This window comes from Rattus norvegicus, chromosome X (genome assembly GCF_036323735.1).
Source record: "Rattus norvegicus strain BN/NHsdMcwi chromosome X, GRCr8, whole genome shotgun sequence".
Taxonomy (NCBI): Eukaryota; Metazoa; Chordata; class Mammalia; order Rodentia; family Muridae; genus Rattus; species Rattus norvegicus.
Window position 1 is genome coordinate 131,995,061 of NC_086039.1, and position 25,900 is coordinate 132,020,960.

General features: G+C 42.1%; 1 protein-coding gene across 5 annotated transcripts in view; it reads left to right on the forward strand.

The window, feature by feature from the left end:
- Window positions 1-23,238, forward strand: part of Ocrl (OCRL, inositol polyphosphate-5-phosphatase) — a 62,524-nt gene extending 39,286 nt beyond the window's left edge. For 2 of the 5 annotated variants that reach the window (XM_063280089.1, XM_039099845.2), the window contains 10 exons: window positions 1,939-2,048; window positions 3,170-3,305; window positions 6,189-6,299; window positions 6,887-7,052; window positions 7,295-7,530; window positions 17,930-18,046; window positions 18,807-18,891; window positions 19,492-19,619; window positions 20,538-20,649; window positions 20,860-23,234. In XM_063280089.1, coding sequence (XP_063136159.1) covers window positions 1,939-2,048; window positions 3,170-3,305; window positions 6,189-6,299; window positions 6,887-7,052; window positions 7,295-7,530; window positions 17,930-18,046; window positions 18,807-18,891; window positions 19,492-19,619; window positions 20,538-20,649; window positions 20,860-20,984 — 1,326 coding nt within the window. In that variant the 3' untranslated portion in view covers window positions 20,985-23,234. The other 3 variants (XM_063280090.1, NM_001108256.2, XM_039099847.1) reach the window with 3 other exon arrangements.
- Window positions 23,239-25,900: the final 2,662 nt, after the last annotated feature.

A 25,900-nucleotide genomic window follows, 5' to 3' on the forward strand; every position in this document is an offset into this window, starting at 1 on the left:
TCATTGTGTTTCTTGTGATACTGAAGAAATTATTCAAGTATATTCAGAATACAATAATCAACTCCAGCTTCTTGGGGCTGGGGAATGTTGCTCAGTGGTGGAACATTTGCATAATCCATGTAACTCTGTGGGGAGAGCTACAGTGCCATAATAATCAAACAGCTTGTTTTTATGCAACCTTCCCCCACATCCTTCTGATGATCATTGTTCTACATTCAGATTGATTTCTTTTGGTTTTCACACCTGAGAGGTAAAACGTAACATTTGCCTTTCTGTGTCTGGCTTATTTCATTTAACATTCATTTTGTCTAGCCCATCCATTTAGCTGCAAATGACAGTATTTTGTTCATTATGACTGAATAATATATGTGTGTCACATTCTCCTTATCTAGTCACCATTAGCAGGCATTCCTCTTGGTTCCTTCTATTTGGCTATTATGAATAGTGCCACAGTAAATGTGTGTATACATATCTCTTCGATATGCTGATTTCAATGGACCCGGAACATCGTGCTACTGCAATGAAAGTAAATGCTTCTTAATGAGGAAAGAATGGTTTGACTTGGTTTAAATGTCTCCTCGTGAGAGTTTAAGCATTAGAGACTGTAAGAATTCAGGAGTTTTGCAGTACAGCAGTTTTTATAGCGAGCCTTCCTTAGATAGCCACCTTCACACTAAAGTTGAGCAACTACGTTGTTTGTATTTCTTTCCTTTTTCTTGCACGCAGAAAGGGTACAGTTGGGTACCGTCTCATAGAAATCGGTGAAATATCTGAGTGAGGATAACTTTTACAAACACCGGGCTGTAGGGGTGGAGAGGTGATACTTTCCCTGCAAGCATGAGGACCTGAGTTTGGATCCTAGCCTCCACACAGAAAAACAAGTGCGACCCTATGCAGCCATAACTCCAGCATTAACAGGGAGAGGTAGAGACAGGAGGATCACTCTGTATATGTGTCTGTGAGTATGGATCTGTATATGTGAGTGCAGTACCCATGGAGGCCAGAAGGCAGTTATGGGGCCACTGGAGCTCAAGTTATAGGTAGTTGTGAGCCATCCGACAAATATGGGCCCTCTGAAAGAGCAGGACACTCTCTCTCTCTCTCTCTCTCTCTCTCTCTCTCTCTCTCTCTCTCTCTCTTTATTAACTTGAGTATTTCTTATATACATTTCGAGTGTTATTCCCTTTCCCGGTTTCCAGGCAAACATCCCCCTCCCCTTCTTTATGGGTGTTCCCCTCCCCATCCTCCCCCCATTGCTGCCCTCCCCCCAACAATCTAGTTCACTGGGGGTTCAGTCTTAGCAGGATCCAGGGCTTCCCCTTCCACTGGTGCTCTTACTAGGATATTCATTGCTACCTATGAGGTCAGAGTCCAGGGTCAGTCCATGTATAGTCTTTGGGTAGTGGCTTAGTCCCTGGAAGCTCTGGTTGCTTGGCATTGTTGTACATATGGGGTCTCGAGCCCCTTCAAGCTCTTCCAGTTCTTTCTCTGATTGCAGGACGCTCTCTTAACCACAGAGCCATCTCTATATCCCCAACTCACCCATTAAGAAAAAACCATTACTTGCTGAAATTGCTTTCAAAATTATCCTTTCAAGGTTTGTGTGCTTTTAGTTGTAGTGATAATGATGCTAGATCATTCCTGCCCAGTCCTATGTAATGTGGGTTTATTCTGAATTCTTGTTTCCATGATTTTACCCTGGCCACAAAACTGGGAATAAAATAGCGGTGTGCTAATAAGTGTTGTTAGAAGGTGAGTTCAGATGCTATGGCAATGTTGACATTGAATTCAAAAGATAAGAAATCTTGTCTGTGTGTTTTTTCATGGTTGAAAAGGCTGCAGAACTGAATACCTAGAACGGAAACAGTGGCCAGTCAATCTATCACATAGGTTGATATGGTGTTGCTATGCTTATGTGGTGTTTCTTTCTGTCTGTAGTTAAACATTCAGCGCACACAGAAAAAAGCTTTTGTGGATTTCAATGAAGGGGAAATCAAGTTTATTCCCACTTACAAGTATGATTCTAAAACTGACAGATGGGATTCCAGGTAAAGTGATGAGAATGTTCTCACAGAAAGGCTAAAGCTTGATCTTTTTTCTGTGTCCTTCCATGTCCCTCCTGCCAGGCTAGGCACTGTGTTTATATGACTCCATACACAGAGAGGATGACTCCTTGGGGTCCCTTTGATTTCCTCATTTCCCCAGAAAAGTAGTGAGTGACCCAGTCAGTAAGTCCATCTTACCTGCCTGTCTACCACATCTGTTTGTTTTTCCTAGTTTCCTAGGTGGGTCAGGAACTTGAAAGACAAAAGAATCCATGGACAGACTCAGCTGCTGCAGACTCTAAGATCATTACATGGGATATGGGTGATGGGTAGGGGAATTGGCAGTAGGAGTGGGGGTTGTCCTGTGTACCCAGGGACCCAGTCCACAATAGAAGAAGGACACTGAGGGACCTTGTTTACTTTGCTTGGTTTTTGCCACTGAAGGTCAAGCTCCAGAGCTCTGATAAAGAATATTTGAGTCACCTACTAGATCGAGTGTACACAGCTTTTCTAGTTTGAATGAATGATGAATAAGTTTTCCTTGCCATCAGTATTCTGAGGACTGTTCTGTGCTCAGGCTCGCATGTATGCGTGTTAGTTCTAGCAAAGAAGCTAGATGTGTCCATGAAAGCTCAGGTTTAGAAGAGAAAGCTCTGTTCTTATCCAGAGATTAAACCCACTCTAGGAACAGAGGATTGTAGTTTTCTACTCCATTAGTTATCTATTAGGAAGCACCACTGCAGTCAGGTAGGGCCAAGGAAGAAAAAATGTTCAGAATGGAACCTTGACCTTATAAGGCCATTTTAAGAAGGTATTGTTCCACTTTCACCTATGGTGACATTGTTTAAGATGCAGACCTACATTTAGGGAAAGCATCTATTCAGTCTTTAGATACTACTAGGCACATACTCTATACTGGGCAGTATTGCTAGGAGTTCAGTGGCTGGCAAGCAGACACAGGCTGTTATCAGTGCTTGCAGTGTAGGAAAGATGATAGGAGTCCTCTGGGAAGAAATGTGTGGTTCCCTGGGAGCACATACAAAGAGGCTGAATGTGATTCTAAACTAATGCGTGCTATTACCCTTGTGTGGTATGTTATTTGTGACCCCTTCCTTTATTTACAGTGGGAAATGCCGAGTCCCAGCCTGGTGTGACCGAATTCTTTGGAGAGGAATAAATGTTAATCAACTTCATTACCGGAGTCACATGGAACTCAAAACTAGTGACCACAAACCTGTTAGCGCCCTGTTCCATATTGGGGTAAACAGTTGATGGCTCATTCATTTGCTCGTGTGTTAAGTAACCATTTCCAGAGCACTGTATACATATAGAGTGGATTCAGAAGCCAGCATGGCATAAATGATCTCTACACAAATCATCATTTACAGAGTTGAGTGGTTAGCACTCCCTCACCAGGCTCAAATACTACCCTCAAATATCGCAACAGTCCAGTCTTTTTACTGATGTATGGCTATGTTATGCTGTGTCGGCAAAGGCTGATCAGAATAGGATCAGATCTACTCATAAGAGATATAGTCCTGTCTGCTACACTGACATCTTCCTCTCAAACAGTATACGTTTCATATTGCTTTGAACTTGGTTATATCTTGAGTTGAATTTATAACCAGTTATTTAATGTTTTGCCTCTATTATAAATGCATTGTCTCATTTTTTTTTTCCGGAGCTGAGGACCAAACCCAGGGCCTTGCGCTTGCTAGGCAAGCGCTCTCCCACTGAGCTAAATCCCCAACCCCGCATTGTCTCATTTTTAGATGTATTATGAGTGTACAAATTATCTTACAAGCTTGCTGACTTATACTTTATTTCTTGTGGGTTTTCCACACATGTGGTCTTGTAACCTATCAGGATATAACCAGTGTGGGTCTTACTAGGATGACCTGATAGTCTGCTACGTGCTTTTGCATTCCAGGTCAACCACTTTGTAATTGTGGGACTACAGACAATTTATTTAATATCCTCATGTATCAGTCTCTTCCTCTACAAAGTATGTTGGTAATGAGACCAACTCATGTGGATTCATGCATGCAAAGAGCATAATAGGACAGATTTTTTTTATGTCAGTTTCAAGGACTGCTGACATACATAATCACCCATGTGTCTTATGGTAACTTTTGTCCTGAGTCCGCTTTTTTAAAAAATTATTTACTTGTTTTTATTTTATATGCACTGGTGTTTTGCCTAAGTGTATGTCCGTGTGAGGGTGTCAGATCCCCTGGAATTGGAGTCGCAGAGAGCTGGAAGCTGCCATGTGGGTGCTAGGAATTGAACTCAGATTTTCTGTAAGAGAAGCCAGTGCTCCTAACTACTGAGCCATCCCTTCAGCACACAGCACGCGCGCGCGCGCGCGCGCGCGCACGCACGCACACACACACACACACACACAGAAACACTCTGCACAGTCCTCTTTTTAAAAGATTTTAGGGCATTTCCTTGGGAAACAAAATTAGTTTTTTGTATTAGACCATATTTAAATTATTTTCAAGACAACCAATAACATTTTTGTCCACTTTTGCAGTTATTATTTTTGTTTATTATATGATTATTGAAGGGCATGTACTGTGGGATGTATGAAGGTTAGATGACAACTTGGCAAGAGGTTATCTTCCTCTACTCTCTGTAGTTGTTTTTAATGTGATGCTAGGAATCAAACGTGGGGCTTTGTGCCTTCTAAATACATGTGGAATCACTGAATTCTACTCACATCCCCTTTCCACCCCACTTTGAAATCTTAACATAAGAATAACACTAGCCCTGTGTTTAATCCTACATTCTAACTGTGTGCTAGAAATGGTGCCGGGTTCTTTGTGCATGTTGGTTATTTCCTGCAACAGTGGTCACTTAAATACTTGCCATTTCACAGAGGAGCAAATAAAAACCCAAAGACTTTAAAAATCACTTCCTTGAGAGTGTTCAACTAGGAAGAGAGCTGAGATTCAAATCTTCAGGCTGTTTAACTCCTGTATCTGTGTTCTTTCCGCTACCACACAATGGTTTCATAATTCTAATATCCTGATAAAACATGCCTTCAAAAGCCACATTTAACCCATCCAAGTCCAGTTTGTTTGTCTAGGATGTCCACTTGTCCTCACATGTACCCCCTAATCCATTTAAGGAAGGTATTTCTTCCCAAACACTAGCCTCCTTGGATTTCTTTGCTGTGTTTCCTTGGAATATTTTCATATTACACCCCAATCCAAAACCCCACTTAAATATTTAAACATTTTCAAGTCTTTAGGTAAAAAAGGAAACTGATGTCTCAAATATGACAATGACATGTTACATTATTTGTACTAAATTTTAATGTTAATTTGCATAAGGTTTTAATATTTTAAAAAATACAGCTATGTGAGGACATTGGAAGTTCTGTGTCATCTGAAAACTTTCTTAACCCATTTGTTAGTCCAAATGACTTGTCTGTTGTCATGGTTTTGTTCTAGGACATTTCGTGGTGGCTTTTTTCTAAAGTGGCCGCTAGCTGCACTTACTAACACCATGCCAGTCTATTATGTAATCTAAACAATTACCTGATTCCTGAAAATGTCCATGGCAACTAATGGACTTAAATGCTTTAATCTTATTTTTCTGCAGTTTTACTATTTCATGCCTGTTAAAAAAATAGCAGTGGGTGTATTTTAGCTGTCATTTTACACACTGCAAGAAATCACTTTTACTCCAATTATCCCATTTTCTCCACAGTCAGATAATTAACAATGGAGCTACAAAAATTTCTCACCAAATATGTACTATTATCATGCTTCTTACAAATTGGACTTTTCCAGAAATATAAGCAATTAACCTTACCTTTCCCCCAAGTGTATTTTTTATAATGCCTATTATCTATATAGTGCCTATTACTTTAGGGGTTTTTTTAGTGACTTTTAAAATTTGCTAGAGACAGCTAGGTGATGGTGGTCCATGCCTTTAATCCCCCCACTCAGGAGCTTTGAGTGAAAGGTATACTTATGAGTAAAGCAGACTAGTAAAGTATTTGAGGGCGTTGAACATACTATAGCATATTTTAAAGGTGTTCCCTTAGTGCCCAGTTTTAGATTATTAGATAATCCCTGATGGAGATGAGCTCCTAGCATGTGAAGCTGAAAACGGTGCCTTCATCCCCTTTAGGTGAAGGTTGTAGATGAACGGCGGTATCGGAAGGTCTTTGAAGATATTGTACGCATTATGGACAGAATGGAAAATGACTTCCTTCCTTCATTAGACCTTAGCAGGAGAGAGGTGAGCAAAACTACACAGGTTCCCGTCTCCTCTCCTTTGTAGATAACACTAAGGAAACCCCATTACTTTAAAGGGCATCAAGGTTAAAATCATCGTCACCAGTGTCAGACTGTCTGCGTCCTACTCTCACTTGCAGTTTGGTAGATGCAGGAGCACACGAAGGACCACAGCCTCTCAGAGATTCAGCTCCCCTTTCTGGAGCACGAGTTAAATAATGCATAATAGACTCATACAATAGCACCTAGCAGCTTGGAGGCCTTCAGATTAGTTACTCTTGTTTGGTGCTTACTTCACGTGTCTGGAGGAACAGAGCTCAGTCAGAGAATGAGCACCCTGAACCATGATCATGTCCCTCTCAGGATCCCTGGAACAATCAGAGGAACCTTGAACAGGGTCAGTGCCATCTCTGCTGGTGTGAGCTAAATAACGTCTGAGAGTCAATGATAGGAAGTTGTCTTGGTCTGTGAATACATGTGGTAGTTTTATAGCTGATTACCTTATTCTTGATTCATATTGTCTACCAATAATCCAACTTACTTCCCCTACTACGAATGCATGGTTGTGTCTGTGTGTTTGTTATTCCCCAGTTTATGTTTGAGAATGTGAAGTTTCGGCAGCTGCAAAAGGAGAAGTTCCAGATCAGCAACAATGGACAGGTTCCCTGCCATTTTTCTTTCATCCCTAAGCTTAATGACACCCAATACTGCAAGCCATGGCTTCGAGCTGAACCTTTTGAGGGCTACTTGGAGCCAAGTGAGTTTCCCCTTTACCACTGTCTGCCTGCTACATACCAACTCCTCAAGCCTCCCGCCACTCTGGCTTAACTTCTTGTTCTCTAATCACTTGTCTCTCACCTGCACTGTACCGGTGATACCTCTTTTGTGTGCCCCATCTCTTCCCTGTTGTTGCCTGGTGGTTCTGTGTTTCGTTTGGGAGGACAGTTGCTTTTCCACAGGAAAGATCTGTGCTCCAGTGCACCATCTCTTTCCTTTCAGACGAGACAATAGACATTTCCCTTGATGTATACGTCAGCAAAGACTCTGTAACCATCCTGAACTCTGGTGAAGATAAGATTGAAGATATTCTTGTCCTCCATTTGGATCGAGGAAAAGATTACTTCTTGACCATCAGTGGGAATTACCTTCCAAGTTGCTTTGGAACCTCATTGGAGGCTTTGTGCCGAATGAAAAGACCAATCCGAGAAGTTCCTGTCACCAAACTCATAGACTTGGTGAGACGCATCCTCAGCCATCAGCCTTCTTTACATTTAATTTGCATGTTTTGTCCCCATTATTTCTGTGCCTTCTCTCTTCCTCTGGGATCATGGGAACTGACAAATGATACAAAAGAATGTCACTTTATCTTAGCACTCCTTTGTTTAAAATAAGCCTAGGAGGGAAAAGGAGAAGACTCCTCGGTCGTTCTTTGGGGACTATAGTAGATAATGTATTGTACCTCCAAAATGAGATCAAAGACCCCCTCTCGCTAAGCTCGTCATACTTTTGAATAAATTGGCATGTATGCTAGGTGTGGTAAGTGCACCATGCAGTATTATCCTCATTGTGCTTACAAGAAAACTGAGGCCCAGAGGGATTCACTTGCCCATAGTCAGATAAATTAATGACAGATCTACTACCCAGATTTTCTGACATCCACTCCAGTATCCCTCTACAGTCTATCAGATCAAACTTGGCTGCTGCTGAGAGCAGAGGCTGTTATGGGTGCTTACAGAACCTGCATCATAGTCCCTAGGGGCGCTTACTAAAAGTAGAGGTTCCCACCCCCATTCACCACTGGTAATAGAGTCTTAAGATACAGAGCCTATGAATCAGCATTCTTTTCCTTTGGTAGCCCAGGCTAGACTTGAATTTCCTCTTCAACTGAGAATGAATTTAAACTCCTGATGTTCCTGCCTCCACCTCCCCAGTGTGGGTTCACAGGTATACTCCACCATATCTGGTTTATGCAGTGTTGGGGACCAAATCGAGGGCTACTTGCATATGACGCAGGCCCTCTGCCACCTGAAATATAAAGTCAGATGGGTATAACATATATTGAAGCTTCTTCACTTAATGTGATTCAAGGAAGAAATAAAAAGAATTATACCCGTCCTCTTTCCCAAGCCAAGTTATTATATAATGTCTCTATTCTTGTATGGAAAAAAGCATATTATTTTCAGTAAAAACATGATTTAATAGCAAGTCATCCTATTAAAATTTTTATCTGCTAAATGAACTATTGTTGGATTTGTGTACTGATTGGCACTTAGCATTTTTTTTCTCCAGATAGAAGGAAGGGAAGAGCCACGTGTTACCATTTGAATATAAAATCACATTGGTGCTGTGGCCTGGCAACAGCTCGTGATTGTTTGGTCCATCAGGAAGGGTTAGAGCAGCAGCAGCCTGCTGGCTTGTCTGAATGTAATCTGTGCCGTTGCCATGGAATCCTTGCACCTGTGACTCAGAGCGCATTCCGCCGTTGGAACGTCATTTGTTTCCATAGAGCTCTCATGATGGGAGGTGTTACCTGTGTTTGAAAGAAACCCTTTTGTACAGAATATCCTGTCTGTCTGCTGTTTCACGAAATTGTTTATCTTCTACCACCATATTTTTTGGTGGGAAAAAAAATTATACAATGGAGGCTGATCACGCTCACCCTCCCCCAGCTCTTCTGGGATCCTTTCCACCCTACCCAGTCACCTAACTCCACACCCTTTCTTTCTCTCTGTCTCTAGAAAGCAAACAAGTAGGCAAATAAAAACACCAGAATGTTTTAAAGGAGAAAGAAAACAAGAACACACACAAACAAAAACCATAAAACACAAGATGGGAAATCATAACATCCAGGTAAAAGACCGGTGGGATAAAGAAAATGCTCAAAGCAGTATGAGACAAAAGACTCATTTTTATCGTGTTTATCAAAGCAGTCTGAGACAAAAGGTGTATTTTTATCGAAGTAGCAGCACTATAGTACCCTGGCCGTAACTTTTCCATGTTCTGGGAATGACCAGGAGGCTCAACAAGCTTTAAAAGTTTTTCCTATAGAAAAAATATATTATCAGGTAATTCAACCATAAATAGAAAGTATCAAAATTATTAGAGGAATCGTGGCTCAGCATAGGGACCTTTTCCCTCGTCTAGGACATAATCGACTCGGGGTCAAAGACAGTGAGTGAACCTTGGTCATCTGTAATTACAGAATGGCTTTTTTATGAAATTATACACTCATGATCGTGTGCTCGTTTTGAAAGGTCCTATTTTGTGGGCTTCAGAGTTCTTGCTCTTTCCATGGCTTAGTGCCTCTCAGTGTTATTAAGTTAGTGTGTCTCGGGGTTGGGGATTTAGCTCAGTGGTAGAGCGCTTGCCTAGGAAGCGCAAGGCCCTGGGTTCGGTCCTCAGCTCCGAAAAAAAGAACCAAAAAAAAAAAAAGTTAGTGTGTCTCATCAATGAGGAAGTTATCCATACTGTTTTGGAGCAGTAAACGGGCCCTAAAAGCTGAACAGCTTTCCTCTCATTTCAAGTCCAAAGTACTTCTTAAGGTCTCATGGTTTTTCCAGGACTTAACAGGATGTTTCAAACCCATGAGACAGTGCCACCAATATTGGTCCATGTCCTCTGTTTAGTGTGTGCTCTAAATTCATGATGGAGCCGGAAATGAGTTCAGTACCTGTGCTCTGTCTCCATGAACTGTTTCAGAAAGGTTTCTGTGTTCCATTTCCTTCCTACCAAATTAGAAATGAGAGCATTGGCATAAATCCTTTTGTTCCTCCAACCATTTTCAGTAAGAGAGATTCTACAGCTCCTAGGATAGTTGGAATTAGGCTCAGAGGAATGGAGGAGAATTATTGGCTGTTGTGACTATTTTTATTCTTTTTCAGAACAAAGGCTTAATTTTTCTGATTGACTAACATGTTAACAACCGGATAATCATCAATATTTATTACATGCTATAAAGTAGTGTGGAGATGATGTGAGTTTCTGCAATTTAGTGACCATGAAAGTATACTTACGTGCACTGTCTAACTAAATTCTAAGTCATGGTTAATAGAAGACTTCATTCATAGTTTGAACATTAATGATCTCCGTGGCTGATGTTCATTGTATTTGGTTAAGTCAATATTTTGGGAAATGATTTAAACTGAATGTTGTGGAGATTGTAATTTCTATTCACAATACTTGCCTTTCCAGCAGTTACTCAAGCCTTTGTGTGTTATAAAAGCTTACTGAGTCACCAGGCAATCTCTGTAAAATCAACCTCAGAATCTGTCCACTGTTATCTTGATGCTTGTAACATTAACATGATCTAGAAGTTCAGTACATATGAATAAAATAGATTAGAGAAGTGACTTGGATTGATCAGAGACATGTTTCCAGTCACGTCAGGGCACTTAAGAAGCAGACATCTATTTAGGTATTGAATGAATAAGTTCTTCCTGAAGTAAGGTGCACCTTGAATAAAGGATGTAAAGCAAGAGAAAATTCACCATGAGAAGATTATGAGATTTCTCTTGAAGGCAGGGTCAGATTATGATATGTGAGACTAGCTCTGGAGGATAGAGGCAGGCAGTGGTCTAGAAATCAAGAGATACACTTACGCATGGGCCAGAGATGATCTAGAACCTTCAGGAGACTTTGAGGGCTAATACAAAGTTGTAAATTGGCACATTAGAAGAAAACATTTGATGGTGCATATAGGATGAGCTAGTAGAAAATAGAACAGGCTTGAAGTGCCAGAAGTCGTTAAGGACTTTGGTTGCAAGTACAAACATGAAAAAGAAGGCTGGGTGAAGAATGTGCCAATGAGGAAAAGGATATAAAGTCCGAGATAAGAACTTGGTGATTCATCTGATGCCAGGGATCATTTCTCTCTGTTTACTTTCTCTTACCGATCTAAAAACTCCTTTCTTGTCCTCTTACATGTATGATTTGTTTCTTCTGTATATTTCATATCAACTATTTCTTCTGAGAGCTTTGATTTTCATATAGTTATTCTTAAATTTGAACCCTCTAATTGGGTCTGGTGACATACACTTTTTATCCAGTTACTTAAAAGACAGAAGGGAGGAGGATTCCAAGATCAAGGCTAGTGAGGGAAATTTGACAAACTTTGTCTACTATAAATAGTTGAAAGTGGGCAGGGAAGCTGGAGATGCAGCTTAGTGGGAGAGCACTTTCCTAACATAGTCCAGGCCCTGGGTTTAGTCCTCACTACTATGAACTGAATCTTCTACTTACAAAGAACTCTCTTCTATTATTTATCTACGTTCACTACTGGGAACATTCTTCTTAGAGTAAATATTGGGCTAAGGAATGATTTGCATTATACTTATTATGTGTCATGTCACTCCAGGGCAGAATAACCTTTTTTTAGTGGAGGTTAACTGACTTTTCTGGCTCTAAAATTCAGGCCAGCATTGGTTTATGAGTAATTTTCATTTGTTTCCTTTATGCCTACATCCGGAGAAGTAAGCTCCCTGTACTTTTTTTTCCCTTTTACACTTTCAAACATATGTGACATACATGTACATTTGTGTGTGTGTGTGCATATGCATTCATGTGAAGCCTGTTCCTTGATGACGAGAATCACGTTCTATTTGTCCCCCACCTTATTGACTGAGACAGTTTCTCAGATAACCCCTGATCTCAGTGATATGGTTAATCTTCCTCCCCAGCTTACTCTGAGGATCTCTTATCTCCCTAACACTAGAAGAACAGCTGGGCCACCACATCCCCGGAGCTTTTTCTTGGGTTCTGGGGATGCAGACGCCATCACACTTGTGTGGCAAGTGAATTAACCACTGAGCTGTCATCGCAGCCACCTAAGAAAGAAACTCTGCATTTCAATTTGCTGTCTTTCTCTTAGCATTTTAGCAGTCCTTTGGATTCCTCTTTTACAGTGTCCTTTTTCCATTCCTCAGGTTTATGGTATTGGGGGTGGAACCCAGCGCCTCATTCATGCCAGACAAGCATTCTTCTACTAAAAGACACTGTCTGTCCACTAAGTTGAAATATCTATGGTGTGTTGGTCAGGACAACTCTTTGGGAGTTGCTTCTCTCCGTCCACCTTGTGGGATCTAAGGATTGAACTGGGTCTACATACATTCACCTCCATCAAGTGAGCCATCTCCCAGGCCCCAGATTAGTAATAAACTGATCCAGTGACTGATTTAGCTCACTTATGGAAGTTGGAGGACAATTTTGTGGGGTTGATTCTTTTACTCCACTATGTGAGTTCCAGAGATTTAACTTATGTCGTCCATCACGCTTGGAGGCAAACAGGCTAGCTGTTTCATGGGCCGCCATGTTAGTTTTAAGGTGTTTCTTTTCTCCTGCTTGACGGATGCTGATATCCATTTCATGTTTCCCTTTTTTCTGCACTTCATTTTTTCCCATTTAGGTCTGCTAGATTAAACATTCTGTAATACTGCTCAAGCGGGGGTGATTTTGTCCTTGCTCTTCAATGCCTGCTGCAGACAATGCAGACATATTAAGTTGTCACTCGGTGTCACATTTTGTTTCTCACTGTTCTCTCAACATTCTCTAGTTAGTTCAGCTTCCCGAAAACAAAGTGAGTAATTTCTTCTTAGTCACCTTGTCATTTAACGTTTCTGTGCATTTCTTTCTTTCTGCTTCGCCCACCTTTTCTTAGAGCATGGATCTTGCTATATTGTCCAGACTGGCCCAGAACTCAGCATTCCTGGGAACTTCCTGAGCAACTCCATAACGGGCCTACACCACTGTGCCTGGCTTACTTCCACTATCCTGTCCCCAAAATCCTGTGGATTAAGGCCTTAGATGTGGCTCAGTAGTAGACTGTTTACCCAGCATGCATTCAGCTCTGGGTCCTAACGCCAGCTTAAAAAAAAATCCTGTATTCTTTTTAAGGACTAGTAGCCATGTATTGGGAACTTTTACATATGAATTATAAGACTATCAGGTTGTAAATTCTAAGACTAAGGAGGAATCAGACTCAATTAGACACCAGGGTTAGGGACCAACCACATCTTTCTCCTTAATTTGTCCTTATCTGTCACTGCCCCCATCAGAACGCGTTTTGCATAGCCCTTTGTACCTGTAGATGCTTATCACTCAAAGGAAACTTCTTCAGGGCCTAGATTGACACAATAGCATGCAAACTCCCTGCTTTGTTTTGCTTGTTATATCGTGGGCATGTACTCATCAGAGGACAAATGTAATGTCTGTCAGATTTACTAACAAGTGTTTCTAAATGTAATAAAAGGTGCAGACTTTTGTTAAATTAGATTGTTGGTACTCAGAAATAACTTCACATTTAGAAGTATCAAAAGGATAGGATTATGCATACCTAGGACTCTGACATCTTTATTTCCTAAGGTATTTAAATGTAGGCAAACTCAAAAAATCAGGCTTAATTCATGATGTATCTAACAATACTAAAACCCCTAATTGCCTATGTAAGAACAGCTCAGGAAAATAGGTTGAGAATGTCACTTGGAATGTCAGGGAATACATATTCATTCCCACACCAGGTACTCTTGCTTCTCTGACACGAAGACTTGGATTTCTCCTTAGCCCTATCAGACTTGAGATGTGATTTCTACTTGATTTCTCATTGGTCTCTAATGGGATCAGGAAGAACCCAGTTGAGAGTCTCTGGGGTAGAGACTCCTCCTGGTTTCAGATTGCTTCACTGTCCCTAGGAGGAAAATATTTTACCAGCTTCAGAGACAAAGACACTGAGACAGTACAAAATTGGATAAATTGCCTGGGCTCCCTACCAAGTCAGTATGAGGCAGAAGGAAGACTTGTACCCAGGCCTGTCTATCATCAATACCTATACTCCTTGCATAAACCATGCTGCCTTGTGAATAACATTTCTCACTCTCCTTAGCTGATCTTAGAAGTACTCTCACAGCTTTTCCCTGCTCTCTATCTCGAAAGCACTTATGTTGTCCTCTCTGATTGTCTAAGAGAGTATGCTGATAATGAATGGGGTTAGTCAGACCTGGGTTCCAATCCTGATTCTGTCACTTATTACCTATGCGTGACCTTGGGCAAATAATTAACCTCTCAAAGCCTCAGTTTCTTCATCTTTAAAATGGGAATAATGTTTCACTTTGATGTGCAGATAAAGTGGCATTGTATATACACCCTTTGCTCGACTATGGTAGAGATTCCTCCTCTGGTGGTGGTGATCATGGCTGCTGCTCTCCCTCTCATTGGGTTGTAATGAGTGCAGAAATGACAAGTACAATGAAGGCACTATTGCTTCTGCTTCTCCTGTGTCTTTTATACCCACTAGGAAACTAGAGGAACTGGTGGATACCCTGAGCCACAAAGCTCTGAGATAAAGTCCATTTACATTTAGTTGGTCTTCAAATCTGGGGAGTCTAGACACTTTGGAGGAGGTGGGTGGCTAAAGGGTGAGAGAAAAAAACTCAAGGGGACTCTTGGAGACTTGGAAGGCTAGCTGAGATGAGAGTGGCGTGAAAGGAAGGAGTATATGGAAGTGAAAGTAGAAATAAACAAGAAGTATCCCTGCTTCTGAATATTCACTCTCAGACCTGAAGCTGAGTTATTCCATGGACGCAGCCTTAGGACAAGGTAAGAACTGCGCATGACAGTAGATGGGTGAACAGGGAGATGCAGCACCAGGCTTGGCTGGAGCCTCAGGCAGCTTCCTCCAGAGGGCACTGCCTATGGTCAAGGCCTGGAGAAGGATGTTTTGTTAGTGATAATCTCAGTGAACTGTTATGGACAGGAGGTGTGACAAAGAACTTTGCATGTGGGGAATGGGTTTCATTTTCAGTGTTCATTGTTTGAAGGACTCAGAGCTGTTAAGCGCCTTTGTGTCTAGCAAGCTAGCAAGACCTAATACTGAGCTGTTGCTAATACTGTGAATTAACTCTGATCATTGTCTATCTGCCAATGACTTTTCTCCTGCTCTGCTCTCAGGAAGAAGACAGCTTCCTAGAAAAGGTAATTCAATCCATTGGTGGTAATGAAGGTTTCCTTGTGCTTGCTTAACACTTAACTGTGGTCCCTGGAAGTTGTCCCTATGTATTCTCATATCAGAGGCCTGTGATTTGGTGAGAATTTCCTAATAACCACTGATGTCCTGCAAGGTGTCTTGAAGTATGTTCAAAATATAGGAACAATGTTGACATATCTGACAAGTTGTTAATATTCTGTATGTAAAAGAAATAAAACTCAAGAGTGCATTTTTTTTCTTTTTGAAACAGGGTCTCATGTATTATAGGCTAGTCTCAAATTCATTAGGTAGCAAAGAGTGACCTTAATTTTTTTCATCCTCCTGTGTCCACCTCCCCAGTGCTGAGATTACAGCACCCCTCGTTTTATTCAGTCCTGGGAATCATACTTGGGCCTTGCGATAGAGGATAGATAAGCATTCTAACAATTGAGCTATATCCCTAGCCACTAGTGTATGCATGCACGTGTACATGTGTGTGCACACTAAAGTATGTCACAAGGGATGAAAATGCTATAAAAAGTTCCACTGCTCCTGAACACCACAATGTAAGGGCAGGTACTGTTTTCTGACTATCCAGGGGTACTGCCCTTCCGTAGTGCCTCATGACCTCTTTCATCCTCTACTGGAGAGGCCAGGCTCCCGTCAGGGCTGCCAAATGCAGAGGAAGAAACTGGACAGATATTCCACACAGCACTTTCATCGTGTTTCAGGGGCCTCTCCAATGGGTGGAGTTGAATGCTGCTTTAACCCTTAGCATTAAGATTACAAAGTGAAGGCTTATAAGGCAAAGAGTGCATCCTGTGAAAGAAGGCAGGGGTCTTGGTTTCCCTTTGAACATTAGGAGTTCACAATAATATACAGAACATGTTTTTGTAAATATTCTTTCCCCCATTTTCTTATTGTATCTTTTTCTAGACTTGAGAGCCACAAGTATGACATTTCCAATTATCACGCATGAATCTAGAAGTGGATACTAGATGCTGCGTATAACCTACTGACATTTTATTAACCTTTTAAACCACTAAGGCTTAAGACACCTTTGCTTCTTTGCTCCTCTCTGTTAAGGGCAGTCCTTGTTCTGTCTATTCAGCTTAAACAGTACCTTATGTTGTCTTGATGCCTTAGTACAGAAAAAACCAACAGTTGGATATCAGATTGTTTTAAAGTATATGAGTTAATGATGAATAACTTATATATGCTAAGTTCGGAGGCATCCGCGACAGAATCTGTACATGTGTTCTGTTTGGCCCAGCAAGTTAGTAGAATGCATTATGACGTGTTTGGGCTCAGGTATCAGGTGGATGCCTGCAGGATCCATACAGCCAGAATGAAATCAGGGAATGAGGCACCACTAGAAGTTACAGCAAGAATACAGAATGTGAATATCAAGACATAGCATCCCAGGGAAAGAAATGTGAAAATAGGTATGTAGAGAGATTTGAAATGGTAACCAGTGATCACTGCCCCCTTCTCTTTATTCCCTGAGAAGGGCACAACAACTTAGGAAATTCATCAGTGCTTCTTGAGGAGCACCATGTTAGGAGGACACCTGGGTGCCGCTGGGGTGCGCTGCCTCTGCAAGCATCGAGACCAGGGCTCGTTTTCCTTTCCCCTAAAGCTGCATGGCTGGAGGTTAGAGACTGAACAATGTCAGGCAAGACTTTCTGAAAGTTAACAATAAATACCGTATAACTTAGAGGTGGCAGAAGGAGGATGCTAAAACGTAACATGCCTTTCTCCACTGGGGCTTTTCTGGAGGCTGCCTTCAGATGATCTTTAACCTAGTTTAGATGGATTTTTTCATATTCTTTACATTTGAAACTCTAAACCTAAGGTAAATTAGCATATTTCTTTTTGAGTATTGGGAGAGGTTGAGTTTATTTTACACTTTGAATTTAGTTATTGGTCTGGTAGTGTCACTTCTGGATTTTTGTCTTGTATTCTTTCAAAAGACTCTAACAATAGAAAGGTACAAAAGGCTAATGATAGCCCCCGAAAAGTCTTTGTTGAGCTACTAATAGAACCAGTAACTTCTGATGCAGACTCTTGGATTTTCATGGTATTTTAGCTCTTTGGTTGTTCTAGTCCATGTTATTACTTTTAGATCTTGAGGCTTAATGATTAGAAACTTGAATCAAGCCTAAAGTATCAGTATATGTGCATCTAATGTGCAGAGTTCTCTTTCATTCCTAAGAGCCAAAGCAATTAGGTTAAAGGAGCAGTGAGAATGCTCAGAAGTACTTGTGATAAGGCCTGAAGGAAGAGTTAGTATAGAATAAACTGAAATCTAAGTATAAGTACAGTCCCTCAGGGTACTAGATTAACAAGTGTGATCTTGTGGTCTAGCTACTGGTTATGCATAGACTGTACTATGACCGTATGATATTCTCACTTCAGAATATGGAATGCTTCCACAGGATACACACCATAAGCACAGATGAAATGCTTACTAACTGAATAAAGCATTTTGGGAAGGAGATTGATTTAAGTACTGCCATTACTACTGAGTGTCTTCTGAACACGCATGTCTCTTGCGAGGAAAAAAAAAGGCAAAAGCTTAAGAGACAAAGATCACATTGTATCCACTTGAGAAGATTTTGAAGGAGATTTAACTCTTCATTCCGAGGCCCCTTTGATTCTTATCCCTTTTCATCTGTTAGGAGAAATCCCTTCTGCAGATGGTCCCCTTGGATGAAGGTACCAGTGAGCGACCCCTTCAAGTCCCCAAAGAGATCTGGCTTCTAGTAGATCACTTGTTCAAATATGCATGTCACCAGGTAAGTGAGAGAAAACCTTCCCTGCAACTGCAGCATGTGTGGGAATCATACAGCAAATGAGGCTTCATATCAGCATAGCGCATTTAACCATGCCAAGCAGCCTGCATGTGGCTACACCGGCAGACCACTAACGCATACAAGCTAAGCTAACTCCAAGTACTCTCTGAGTCTGAGGGCAGAGGCAAGACCAGAACTGAGACTGCCTATGGCTTGTTTATACGCTTTGTCCTGGATGACTGAGTACTCCAGTCTAATGCCTATTTTGGCTGCCCTGTAGCCAATTGCAAATTTTAAAATTGAAACAAATTTCAAGCCCATTTCTTTAACAGAACACTGAGTTTTCTTTCCAACCCTACACTAAAACCCTAGCTACTCACAACTCATTCCCTTAAAAAAAGAAAAAAAAAAACTTTCTTCGACCAAATTGGAGGGTAATGTTCTCAGATCTACTAAGAGCAATATAACTCAGAAACCAAGTTGTATCATGCACGTGCCATTCACACCTTTCCCTTCATCCAGTTCTGTCCACGTTTGTCAATGGCTGTACTTGTGCAGGCTACACCCTGTTTTCTAGAGGCTTCTCGTGGATTATAGAAATGCTAAAGGAAAGCAAAGCTACATCCCTGCTTCCTTCCCTAACTGTTAATACGTGCACCACCCTTCACTTTCTGTCCTGTTGCTCTCCCAGTTTCTGGGCAAGTTCAGAACTTGAGGGGAAGGCTACCTTACCTTGTTCCTTTTACTCGTACATCTTTGGTAGGAGGACTTGTTCCAAACCCCTGGAATGCAGGAGGAGTTACAGCAGATCATTGATTGTCTGGATACCAGCATTCCTGAGACAATCCGTATCCTTTCTACCCAAGGCTTGGGAATATGGACAGATCCTCGGCCAAAGTCTTTTCTCACCTGTCTTTGATGTGTGTTTCTACATTGATGTTTGCCATTGCCTTATTATAGGATAGTCAGTGACTATCTAATTGTTTCCTTTCAGGAACTTTTAGTCTCCCTTTGTCTGGAAACTCAGACTAAGAGGAATGAAGGGGTAACAACAACATCTAATGAGCGTGGGACACAGGAGCCAGTCCTGCTCTCCTTCAGGCAGTTGGCCCTTCCTGCTAACCTCCCCACCCAGGCTCTATCAGTAGGGCAGGAAGAAAAATGAGGGGAAACGCTGGCAACTACTTATAACCCATCCAATGGACCCTGTCACGGTGCAGGCTATGCTCACCAAGTCTCTTGGTAGAGTGAACCCTCCCAAGGGAATGGCAGATTCTCTACCAGCTCAGCTGCAGAGCATCTGGACCATTATCAAAACACGGTCAGGGGCAGTGTGTGCTGAGAGAGAAGAGAGAAGCCAGCCCTCTAGAGGCTTGAGGAAGGGCGTCAGTCAGGTCTCTGTGTGGCTTTGTTCTGGGATCCTCTTCCTTTAACTCAAGGTAATTCAGCTGGTAGTAACCATTCTGTGGCTGAAGCACTGCTCATTTTCCTGGAAGCCCTGCCAGAGCCAGTCATCTGTTATGAGCTGTATCAGCGATGTCTCGACTCTGCTCATGATCCTCGGATCTGCAAACAGGTGAGTTTTGGTGCTCTGAGGATGTGCTCAGTACAGGTTCTCTCATAGAGAAACGGCTAGTTTCACAAGCTATATGATAGAATGGGCCTGGGTCAGTTATTCATGATGGGACACCATAGTTCAAAGTTAAGATCCTTCAGGGAGCCAGTGAGATGGTTCAGTGGGTAAAGGTACTTGCCACCAAGCCTGTTGACCTAAGTTTGATCCGGAGAGCACAAGTAATGGAAGAAAAAAAATCAAATCGCAATAGTTGTTCTCTGATCTCCACATGTGCCCTACCCCTCCACCCACACACTAAGTAAAGTTGAATTTAGTTAGTATGATTTTTTTATTATATTCAAATGTTTTCTAGTTGGCCTATCTCTGTTATCAGAAAACTTAGCGAGGTGGATACCTCTCACCCTGGGGTGAGATTGGCAAAGCAAATTGTAAGTGCAGTTCTAGTTGTCATTACATGAAAGAGTATGTGACAGTTGGGATCTACCACCTCCTTTTTCTCCTCCTCCTCCTCCTTTCCTTCTTGATGTGTTTCTGATCTTGCAAAGATTTTGGTCCACAATGGCTGAGACTAGCTATGAATCACATTATTGAGTACTGGTAGGAGGTACCCATCATTGCCAAGTGGCATTGTGGAGAAAAGCAAGTTAACTGATGCCTTTGCTGTTGGGGGAAAAGGAAAAATAACAGAGGAACACTTTCCTTCTGGTGAGGCACTGTATGAATGTGACTCTGTGCTGACTTCATGGCCTGGTCCAGAGTTCTAATTTGCCAGGTAAAGTACTGCTCGTGAGCAATAGAGGGTAGTGATAGACAAATGGGGCCTATAACGGTTGGATTACAAGTTTTCCTATGGCAGCTATAGATTCTCCTTCCTTATGAGCCATTTGCCTTACTACACACTCCTCTCTAAAAAAACAGGTCATTTCCCAGCTTCCAAGGTGCCATAGAAATGTTTTCCGCTACTTGATGGCATTCCTTCGAGAACTCTTAAAATTCTCTGATTACAACAATGTCAGCACCAACATGATCGGTAAGGGTACTTCACGACAAAGCCTGTGTGTTGTGCTTTTTGAAAAGAATCAGTGTGCACTGTGCATAATGTATACCATATTTGATGTTTGGGAACATGGGAGTCCCTTCCCTCCTACTATTCTTGTTCCTGCACCCCGGAACAACCTTGTGGTTTTGCTAAGATCATGTCTGACAGTGGGCTTCCCCTGTTCTTTCTCCCAACCTTTAGCTACTCTGTTCACTAGCCTTCTCCTAAGGCCTCCACCAAACCTCATGGCAAGACAGACTCCAAGTGACCGCCAGCGCGCCATCCAGTTTCTTCTAGTCTTCCTGCTTGGGAGCGAGGAAGACTAAATCTTTTCCTATCTGAGATTCTAGAGGAGGAAGATCTTGGGCTCCGAGTAGTTCAGAATGATTTGAAAAGTCATGACACAAAAAGGGTCTATTGTAGGATCTTACATTCTGTTAATAATACAAAGGGAAGAGTTTCCTAATCCTTCCATACCATATCCTACACAGCAAAATCCTTTTAGACATATATTGCCAAGCCAAAGTTACCATATTTCGGTGTTTTTGTGTTTACTCTTTGTAAAGCAAAGAGGTCTGTATTTACACACCTTTTCTGGAGGTTTTCTGCCCTGCTTCCTAGTCCTCATGATTTAATACCCTAGGCCTGGATTGAGAGGCATTCCCATTCTAAGCCTACAAGCACTACTTGCTATATAGCCCAGACTTGTCTGCAGTCCTTTGTACACAATGCACTTTGGATCCACCCTCTCCTCATGTCACTACTTTGCACACTTCCTCCGTTAATGCTATCGCTTTGAAGGAAGCCTGGATGAGGTTAGTGACTCCGTGGGTATCCTGAACAGTGAAGTTCACTGTCTACATGTGATTGTTACATGCGTTCGTGCATTTCTACTACAATAATGTCTATGTGTCACTGTAATATTGGCCTTCTTGTGGAGCCACACTTGGTGGAACCATATTCCCTTGTCTCAGACCATGTTTAGTTATGTAATTTTATGGACTATTAGAGATGGCATCCCACTGATGTGAAAAACATCACAACAGCGAGGAAAGCACTGTGACTATGTCAGAGTGAAAATGTCCCTGCTTCCCATCCTCTTTCCCTGGTAATATCCACACTAGACATGAGGAGCAATCCTGCATGTCATGGTACCCATCTTCCCCACTAGAAACCCACTTCCAGAATAATGTTTGCATCACACTCAAAAGAGGAGTTTGTGCACCTCAAGTAAGGCCCAATGGAGCTTTCCTCACTCTCCAAAACAAGTATTGAGGGTAACCCTCAGAAGCCAGTCTCCTATCTTCAGAAGTATTGAGGGAACACATTGACCTCCTCAACAGGGCTGACTCTAAGCTCCACATCTGCCTCCTTCAAGCAAAGACTTCAAAGACTGCCCTTGGCTTGAGACACTATATCCAGTGCTGTGTATGAGAGACTGGTCCATGGGACCAGCCACACACATTACCTCTTCCACTTGAAACGACTCTAAGGTTTTCATTTTATTCAAGCGGTATGGGACAGACAAACTTTTTAAAAATCAACTTGTTGACTGACAAACCAGCTGCCAGCTTCTGGCTGCAAAAACTGCCTGGTGAAATTGACTTGCTCGGTTTCATTCACCAAACCAACCCAAGTCGTCTCGTTCTTGCCTATGTACAATCTTGGGTACTGATTCCATCAGTAGCATCTTATACCATCCAAGGAGAGGGCCAGGGAAACAGCCACCATCAAATGGTTTTCCAGCTTCCCCGTCTCTTCAAAAATTGAGTTCTTGGGAGAACAAAAGGTATGTATCCTGCAATAGACCTGATAAGCCCTCAAATAAGTGGGAGTTGGGAAATCAGAGTCAAAGTATTGGTGCCAGCTCACTGAGGATCTGATTGGGTCAACAGTTGATTAACGGAAGACTGAGAGGAAAAGAAAGTTGTCATATCTATTAGGCCAGAAAGTAATCACTGAAGAAGCAGATGATGTGGAACAAGGTGGTCCACAGGGAAATGCCTCTCCTGGGCCCACTTTACAATACCTTGCCAAGCTTGGGTCTTCAGATGAGCAAGGATATGGTGAGTGGGGCCTCTGTGGAGCATGCACGTAGTGCCCTGTCTTCATCAGGCCAAAGCACCAAGTTGCTTCACTGCCTCAGCCTTTTGTCCAGCTTGGCCTGGGATTTATATAGAGCTGAGGGTTTTAGACAATCTCCAGGTAGGGGATACAAAACAGATCAGATGGAAGAAACCTGCTTCCCTATCCTGCCTATCCTGCACCTCAGCCTCTTAATTCCTAATTCCTCCAAGGTACTATTTCATAGTTGCTCTGAATTAAGGATTTCACATCCAACTGGTACGGAAAGACTCCGCACCTAGCATCTTTGGGAAGAAATGATTCCAATCTAATGGGTGATACTGCATTAGTTTCCCTTTCTGATTCTTAATCTGTAGGTCTTTGTTATACTTCACAAAAAGGAAAAATGTCTCGGTCACTACGCAAAGCTGCTAGTGGAATTCTGTATTTTGTGTCATCTTTTTTATTATAATTTATTGCAATTTTATGAATAAATATATGTTGTGTGAAAACTCATTGTGATCTGAGAAGGAACTAAAGAGGGGGGATTTAATGTCACTTGGTCACACTTGACTTTTGCAGTTCCGGTCCAGCCATACCCGCACCTGTCACTACGCAGCCTACAGAGAAATACCATTTAAAATTGTTGGGCTGGGGCTGAACCTCCATTCTAGAGTGCTTACTTAGCCTGCACAGTGCCAGGAGCACAAATGAATGTTTTCCTCGGCTGGCGAGATGATTCCATGGGTACTTGCCATCAAGGCTGATGGCCTGACTTTGATTCCCAGAAGCCACATGGTAGAAGGAGGGAACCGACTCAAGAAAGTTGTCATCGAACCTCTACACGTGTGTTGGGATGTGGCCACATAAATAAAATTGGGACTGGAGAGATGGCTCAGCAGTTAGGAGCACTTACTGACTAGTTTTGGTTCCCAGCACTAACACCTAGCAAGTCACAGTTGCTGTCACTCCATCTCCAGGGGATCCACGGGCCTCTGCAAGCACCTGCACACATATGGTGCATTTATAAAAAGCCATGTATTTTATGAGACTAATAAAGAAGTCATGTACATTAAGGACAAGCAAAAATAATTTTGACTCTAAGGGTTCAGGCAACAGTGAAAGAAAGTCTTCAATGGGATAGGATGGGATTTATAATGGAATCTCACTATGTTGCTGAGGCTGTTCTTGAACTTCTAGACTCAATCAGTGCTCCTGGGCCAGCCTCCCTTGTAGCTAGGGCTGTAGTCACACACCATCTTGCCTAGTTGATACTGATTCTTAATCCTGTAAACGCCACAACAAGGTCATACCCACGATCCTGCCAGCTCCAGAAGCATGACAAGTTCTAACATACACATTTCAGAGGAGCCCAGGTGCCCCTACTGTCACCCTAGGTGGATTAGATCTGACTCCCAAAGAACCTGTTTTTCACATAATCCATTTTAGAGCTTTTGAAAGCTAGTTTATTACTTGGGCTCATGGCATACGTTTACACATACGTAGGGACGGCTGTGGTATGAGCTCTCTGGCACTTGGAGACGATGCTCCTCAGTTGAACAGGGAAACACTCTTGGCTGGCCCATCTACAGCACGAATCTGTGGATTCTGACTTCATTACCCTTGAGACTGAAGAAGCTCCACTGGAGAGTTCTTCTTAACCAGGCCTTCTTCCAACTCCTCCTCCCACTGTGAGCCTGCCAGATGCATGTGCTGACTCAGCGTTGTTAGGGAATTTTTTTTTCTAGCTCCACCCAAAGGCTTGGCAGAAGGTGTTTCCTTTCAAAACTGATGTTCCCTTCTGTGAATGGAGACTAACACCAAGCAGTTTCTGGGTAGTAGTGGGCGCTGTAACAAAGCAGGCACTGTAGATGTCCTTGCTTGAAGTTAGAAACTGCATCTGTACCTGCCGAGCTGCTCTTGTGGTATAGAGGCCCCACTAGAGCCTTTTTTGATGAAAGGCAAATTGAACAGGCTCTGTGCTGCTTAATAATCCATAGCCACATAAAACCACAAAATGTTAAGGAGAGAGCCATAGTAAATTATTTAATCCATTGTCATTGTTCAAATAGAGAGTTCAGAGTGGACAATGATTGACCCATCATGTAGTTGGGTGGGAAGAAAAGGCTTAAGCTTTGTAACTTGACATGAGTCAATAACCACCCTACAGAACCTTAACCTATACTTGCCAGGTCTGGTATGGCCTTGGTGGGGATGTGATTCCTGCCCCTGGGACAGGACCAGCGGCTGTGGGCCTCCAGAGTTGGTGGCTGCAGTAGGCTTTAAGCTTGTTTGCATAATAATGCACATATTTTACATTCCTCCCTTAAGGAATAGCCTTCATGTTAATGTTCAAGAGTCCTTGATAATGAGATAGCGGGAGGCAAAGGTGTGGCTGATGTCTTAGAAAACAGTAAACGTTGGGAGCTTCAAGACAGCCCTTCAGGCTGTGGAAAAGAACTGTAAAAACCTGAGTTCAAAAGTATATAATTTGGGCTGGAGAGATGGCTCAGTGGTTAAGAGCCCCGACTGCTCTTCCAGAGGTCCTGAGTTCAAATCCCAGCAACCACATGGTGGCTCACAACCATCTGTAAAGAGATCTGATGCCCTCTTCTGGTGTGTCTGAAGACAGCTACAGTGTACTTATATACAATAAATAAATAAATCTTAAAAGTATATAATTTCTCAACTACACAAAAAATAAGGATGCAGTATGAATTAAATGAGGGGCTTCATGAACCTAAAAGAACAGAGGAAGCTGCATTAATGAGCCAGCTTGTCAGAAAGATATGAAAGCAGCCAGATTCCTAAGTTCAAGGTCAGCCTGGGAGTCCAGGCCCAGGTGTGGTAGAAACAGTAATTCCAGGATAGGGTCCCACCCAGCTAACTTACCATCTATGCTTAACGGAGGCAGGCAGATCTCTGAATTCTTTGCAATGTTAAAATGTGTGCTTTGCTGTCTTGGAAGAATTAAGGGACTGGGGTCTTGGGATGCCGATTCATAGGATAATCAAAAGGAAACCTGGAGTAAATGAGTGGATTGATATGTAAAATAAAAGGCTGGGTTTATGATCTGCAAGAAATGAACCATGCAGAGAAGTTTTTTAGACTAGCAGAGAACTGCTAGGAGAACTTTCTCAAGCAGAATGTAGGGACAGAGGAAAAAAAGAAAATGCAG